Here is a 5,748-nt window from a genome sequence, read left to right as displayed (position 1 = left end):
TCTTTCGTCGTTCTATGCCAAATGTGTGACAAGTAACGATAAGAGTGAGGTCAACGAGGTGACCAACAGGACTATTAGGCTAGAAAAAATTGTGAGACCCAACTTTTACACCAATCGCATTAGTTGATCATAAGTTCATAACTAAGCGGTAGATTGAGTCATTGAGGTAATTATAGTACTAATTAACTAGCTTGGTGACAAAGCCTACATGAAAAATATACATATCAGTTCATTATAATTATTTGCTGATGTTAGGCCCTTAACATTATTCACTATTTATTGAGGAAGTGAAGTCAAAACTCAAAAGTAGCAGCAAATCAGAAGAAAGAGCTGAACTTAAACATCGAGGTGCTACTCATAGATAGGTAGAAAGTTTTAGAACAATTTAATAATATATGTATTAGGAGTATGTAGAATGAAATAGTATCAAGTCTTGCCCGCCTTGCATAACTTGTTGACATGGCAAGTTTTGCTCATCTCACAGAAACAAGTTCAAAAGTTATGCTCCGTCTGGCAATATTATGCCCCATAGCTATTTTTGCAAAACATACTTGGACGGGGACAAAACTTAAAAAGTGCCTCAAATGATCCTCTTTGTGGTCCAGAAGCATAAACTAGACACAAGATCAAACGCCGGATAACTTGACACCACCATAATACATATAACTTACTCCTACCTGAGATGAGGAACTACTGTAGAATCCACGAAAGTTTCATCAATAGAGAATAGTAACAAAGCTTTTGCTACAGAATTGCTAATTGGTGGTAACTAATAATTGAAACTTCAAAATTTCCGGTTTTTTCTTTTTTGAAACTTTAACCAGACCATCTTACGAGCTATAGAACATACATGGTAGAAAATGAACCAAGAAAGAAATTGCAAATTAGCATAAGTCAACATACTAGTGGTTTTAATGTGTAATCAAGATATAATCACTGACATTTCAGTTTTCTGGTTTTCAGGAGATGGAGGCTTTTATTTACAACAGCAGCAGGCTGATAAGTCAATCCACAATCCCCCTACCCCCTTCCAACAGAAATTGATATGATAATCTTGCATTTTTCAGCCAAAAGCAAAGATCACTGCCGCGACAAAACTCAAGTATTTATATATAGTCTAATGCAAATGCTGATCTGCTACCACTACTACTAATACTGATGAACTCGAACATCTCATACATCAAAAGACAGCACCAGCCCCTGGTTTGAGAATCATAATCTAGGCAGACAGCCATGCACCATATTCATAATTTTTAAAGAGACAACATCCATTGCTCCATGTACTTCTTGCCTCTGCAAGTGAAAAAAGAATTAGACAAGAAGGAAACTATAATCATATTTGCATATCCATTACACAGACTAGACAGGAAAGCTTAAAGATTATATACAGATCTATCTTGAAGAATCATATAAGTCTGCCAGTTTTTAGACGAGTCGTTAAAGACATCTGATGACACTTAACGGGGGGAGGAGGTAGGAAAATAAGCTAGATCACAGAAAGGGAGTCCATGTCGAGCTCAGCATACAGGTGTTTCCTTGGTCACAGTTACTCTTCAATAGGACATACTCATAATCTGTGAAGCATATTTTAAATTAATGAAAAAGAAGAATAACCAGACAACTAAAGAAGTAATGGGCAGGAGTTGACTACCAATCCGCATGAAGATCATTTCAAAAGTCAAGAAAGAGAACGGATGCCAAAAAGAAAGCAGCCGCGGAAACATATATATACCCTAGTCACGATGTTGCAAATAGAAAATGGTATCTAATATTGGCCATGTTCATGTTGACATGCTGTGAGAAAAAAGAAATTTAGTTTGATCAGAGTATTTATACTACTTAGTCACGATGTTGCAAATAGAAAATGGTATCTGATATTGCCATTGAATAGGAAATCTTATGCGCCAGAGAAGAAAATCTAACATACCATCAAGTGACGAGGAATCCTGTCCTGTAATTGAAAAATCAAAGGATGGTTAGACTTGTTAATGAACTGCATTTTAGTAAAGATCTATAATTTTACTAGATCATGCTTTAACATGCACCAATATAGACTTTGAATACATTTAGCAAAAGTGTGAAATTTTTTTTGTATATTATGTAAAAGATTCATAGAAAAAGAAAATACTCACCATAGTAATAGTTGAAATATGAAATGACCAGCACAACAGGAATGTAGATACCTCCGAGCGCCCAAGACAAATTGATCAGCTTATAATAATGTTTCTCAAAGTCAGAAAAATCTATAGCATCAGAAATATTCTTAGCTCTGTAAATAAAAAAATCCATGCTCCTGACAAGACCTTCACTGTTATCAACAACATTAGCTGCTAGCCTTCTTTTCCTGTTCTGTTCCAATTCCATTAGAATTGTTGCGTCTTCTCTCACCTTTCTATATCTTTCTGTAAAACCCTCGATGAACGTGTTCATTAGTGTAATCCTTGATTTTGCCATGCCGACGAGAATGAACGTTCCAGCCAAAAATAAACACATCAATAGAATAGAGATGGCAAAGGCAGTAGCAGTTGGTATTTTGGTGGTTAGGTAGATGCTAATTCCTCCCATGAATGCCATAAGAAAGAGGATTTTATTGGACAGTTCAGATATGTCCTTGTCAGCTCGTCTTTCTAAATCATTTCTCTCCCTTAGTATTGCGCTGCTCCTCTGTTCCACCTCTAACAACATCACTACATTTGTACACAATGCGCATAAAGGGACTATCAAATAAAAAAAAGGAGAGGAAAAAACAAAAGAAGCAATCAACTTGAGAGAATTAAATCTCAGCATATCATAAACTAGAAATGCAATATTTATTATCTGCACAAGTAAATCAATACCTTTGCGGCTTTCAATATCATCACTAGTTATATCGTCTGTTCCAGCCATGAGGATACCAACACCTTGAAGTCTTCAGATATCATCAATTTCTCTATCTCTTGTTCCAGCCAAAAAAAATATGCAAATTTGGTTACACAACATACTCAAATACTGAAATCAACTCCCCAAACCCGAGTAGCAACCTAAACACAAACTATGATAAGCCAAATAGAGGAAGTTCCACCACAAGGCAAGAAACATATGTTTCTATAATGTAACTTTTCCAGCTTTACAGATGAATGATAAATGTACATTCTTTTTCATGTATAACGAAAACAAAATGATGTTCTTACTGAATAAACATAAAAGTGCATAAAATTTAAGCAGTGTATGTTATGGGATTCATTCCAGAAGATAAATAAATGAGGTTGTCTAAAACCTCTTAAGGCACCCATGGCCTCAGTGCTATAAAATTCACATAAAGACGGCTCTCTAAAACATCTGACAAGAGTACATTTTCCTTACCAGGTGTAATATCTTCATCTCTCTTAACTATCACCAGAAAGACTGACTCAATTAAAGAAAAAAAAAGTATATGGAAAAATCTTGAATCTTACCCATATCAATAGTTGCTTCAAAATATAATATATACACTAAAGAGTCAGTATCATTAGCTACCAACCAGCTGTATATTTGCAACGGATAATAGCTGCAATGCTTTGCATGAACTGGTAGTATGAGCAACATCTTTTGAACTGTCAAGCAGATACCCTAATTAACTTATTGAGCTTAAATGCTTGGTCTTGTCACTTGCCTATATAACCTGGTGACTATATTTCAGAGGATGGGCAGGTAGCATATGTCACTTTCCCATGCCTGTCTTGGTCATTAAACACTAAGGTCGCAACGAAGAACTTGCGCAGGAATAGTAGGGAAGAAAACACAAGGCAAGCATGAAGAATTTGACATGTGAAATGCACAAAAATCTATAGTGTCCTCATAAGAATAATACCACATAGCTAGTAGAAGTACTAGAGTCGAGTAGACACAAATAAAAGACCCCAAGAACAAGAAGTGTTGTCAAAGACTCACTCGCAGCACGTTTAGGCCCTCAAGGTAGGGTCAAAATAGGCTTAGCACTTCAGTTCAGGCACCAAGACATTTTAAGGCTGTGTCTCATCACCCATGAGCTTTGTCTTGAAGAGGGTAACACTAAACATAACTATTTCACTTAATTATTTTTTAGTCCGTTGTCCATATATATATATTTTTATGTTTACAGTTAATATTCTTAAGTTTGATAACTATTTTTAAGTTTTCTCTTGAACTGCGTATTTCTTTATTAAAACTCGCACTATATTTGTGTTTTGCACTTAAAGCTCCAATAATCCTCAACACTTTTTATCGTTTTTATGGATTTTTGCCTTCCATAACACTGAGAACAAGTCATCAGAAAGAGGAACAGAAATCCTAATAATTATTAAAAGTATTAATGGTGAAAATACTACAAAGAAAACGTTCTACACACTCATTCAACTGATATGAAAGGATAGAAGACATATTAACATTATTCCATCACATTCACCAAATGCTAAAAGCTGAAAGCATTGATGACCTAGCAGTGCTTAGTTTTCCAGCATTATTTCCAATTAAAAATAACATTTACAGAAAATACACCAACTGATGCAGTAAAGAAGAAACTTAAAGGAAAAAATAAAGACAATGTAGTGATTAGCGAGCACAGAGATGAGTTCTAACTCACAGAGCAGAGACGAAGCGAGAGACGAGCTTAGACTAGGGTTCGCACTGAGCTGTGACTCACGCCCAAGCCGTTTTTGTACCCAATTTTGAGAAAATGACAAAACTAGACCCTCAAGTTTGGGGTAGGTTCAATATTGTCCCTTAAGTATACTCTGAGTAGTTTCATTCCTTTTTAAGTTTGTCAAAAATGAGCGCTTTTATTTGGTGTCATTAGTGTCCGTATATGTTTAACAGTCCCTGGTTCTTAAATTTAACGATAGTTGTAAACAAATACTCACTCTGTTCCAGTTTATGTGAACCTATTTCCTTTTTAGTCCGTTCCAAAAAGAATGAACCCTTTCTAAATTTGGTAACAATTTAGCTTGAAGTTACAATTCTACCCTTAATGAGAAGCTTTTATAACCACACAAATACTCTGGGCCCCTTTTGGACTTGTTTAGGACCACAAATTCCAAAAGTCTTCATTTTTTTCTTAAACTCCGTGCCCAGTCAAACAGGTTCACATAAATTTGAGCAAATTTTAGGTAATTTTAAGATAAGAAAAAATTCGTAACAACCATTTCACCTTCCCCCATATGTGGTGTGAGTGCATGAACAACAAAGGAAAAATTATTTTATTGATACTTAAAAGGGAAAGATATAGGATATCATTTTGTATGGGTCAGAATCCGACCCCACGATAATTAACGAAGGTAATCCCGTCTTAAGCTAATTCATGATTGATTAGTGGTACGACCACTCAGAATTAACGGTATCCAATCCTTATCTGATTCGATCAACAAGGCCACGGCCCGTCCGTCATCATGAAGGCGAAACCCCAACGTGGTCACGGCCACTTATTGTCAGCTCACGAAGCTCACAGCTATAAATACCAAGAAAGGAAGCCCTAGAAAGGGGGGGCTTCTTCTTCTTCACTATTCAAGAGAGAGAGAGAGAGAGAAAGATATAACGATACACATATTATGGGAAAGTGGAACATCATTGTAAGGCTCTGAACCTCTTCATGGAGAGGCAGACCACAACAATACTATCAATAAAAGCTTTTAATGTCTCTCTTCCTAACGCTAAGTACTTATTTGCGCATCTTTCATTTGGTATAATGGATTATTACGGTTTGCTATGATTTTCCCGTAATTTATTTATATTGTTTACACTCATAAGGTATATGAT

At 35.8% G+C, this 5,748-nt stretch overlaps 1 protein-coding gene across 3 annotated transcripts; it reads right to left on the bottom strand.

The window, feature by feature from the left end:
* Nucleotides 1-861: 861 nt before the first annotated feature.
* On the bottom strand, nt 862-4,674 carry LOC109210392. Of its 3 annotated transcripts, none has more exons than XM_019373795.1 (5): nt 4,580-4,674; nt 2,838-2,935; nt 2,133-2,687; nt 1,928-1,951; nt 862-1,293 (listed from the first exon to the last, which is right to left on the bottom strand). In XM_019373795.1, the coding sequence occupies exons 2-5, from the start codon at nt 2,884-2,886 to the stop codon at nt 1,220-1,222; spliced, it is 702 nt and encodes a 233-aa protein (XP_019229340.1). In that variant the 5' UTR covers nt 2,887-2,935; nt 4,580-4,674; the 3' UTR covers nt 862-1,219. The 3 variants fall into 3 exon arrangements, with proteins under 3 accessions (XP_019229340.1, XP_019229338.1, XP_019229339.1); XM_019373793.1 differs by having other exon boundaries at nt 2,133-2,717; nt 2,838-2,929; nt 4,580-4,667; XM_019373794.1 differs by having other exon boundaries at nt 2,133-2,717; nt 2,838-2,933; nt 4,580-4,639.
* Between the last annotated feature and the right edge of the window lie 1,074 nt (nt 4,675-5,748).

Source organism: Nicotiana attenuata, unplaced genomic scaffold (genome assembly GCF_001879085.1).
Source record: "Nicotiana attenuata strain UT unplaced genomic scaffold, NIATTr2, whole genome shotgun sequence".
NCBI classification, from domain to species: Eukaryota; Viridiplantae; Streptophyta; class Magnoliopsida; order Solanales; family Solanaceae; genus Nicotiana; species Nicotiana attenuata.
The sequence above is the reverse complement of the archived record's forward strand: the minus strand, read 5'-3'. Positions and strand labels throughout refer to the sequence as shown.

Bases quoted from the DNA above. Each gene is read 5' to 3' on its own strand.
- LOC109210392 (XM_019373793.1), bottom strand. From the start codon at position 2,886: ATGGCTGGAACAGACGATATAACTAGTGATGATATTGAAAGCCGCAAA. The intron at 2,718-2,837 runs GTATTGATTTAC...TTTATTTGATAG, and splicing joins TGATATTGAAAGCCGCAAAG to TCCCTTTATGCGCATTGTGT. The intron at 1,294-1,927 runs GTATGTTAGATT...TTTCACTTGCAG, and splicing joins GGATTCCTCGTCACTTGATG to AGGCAAGAAGTACATGGAGC.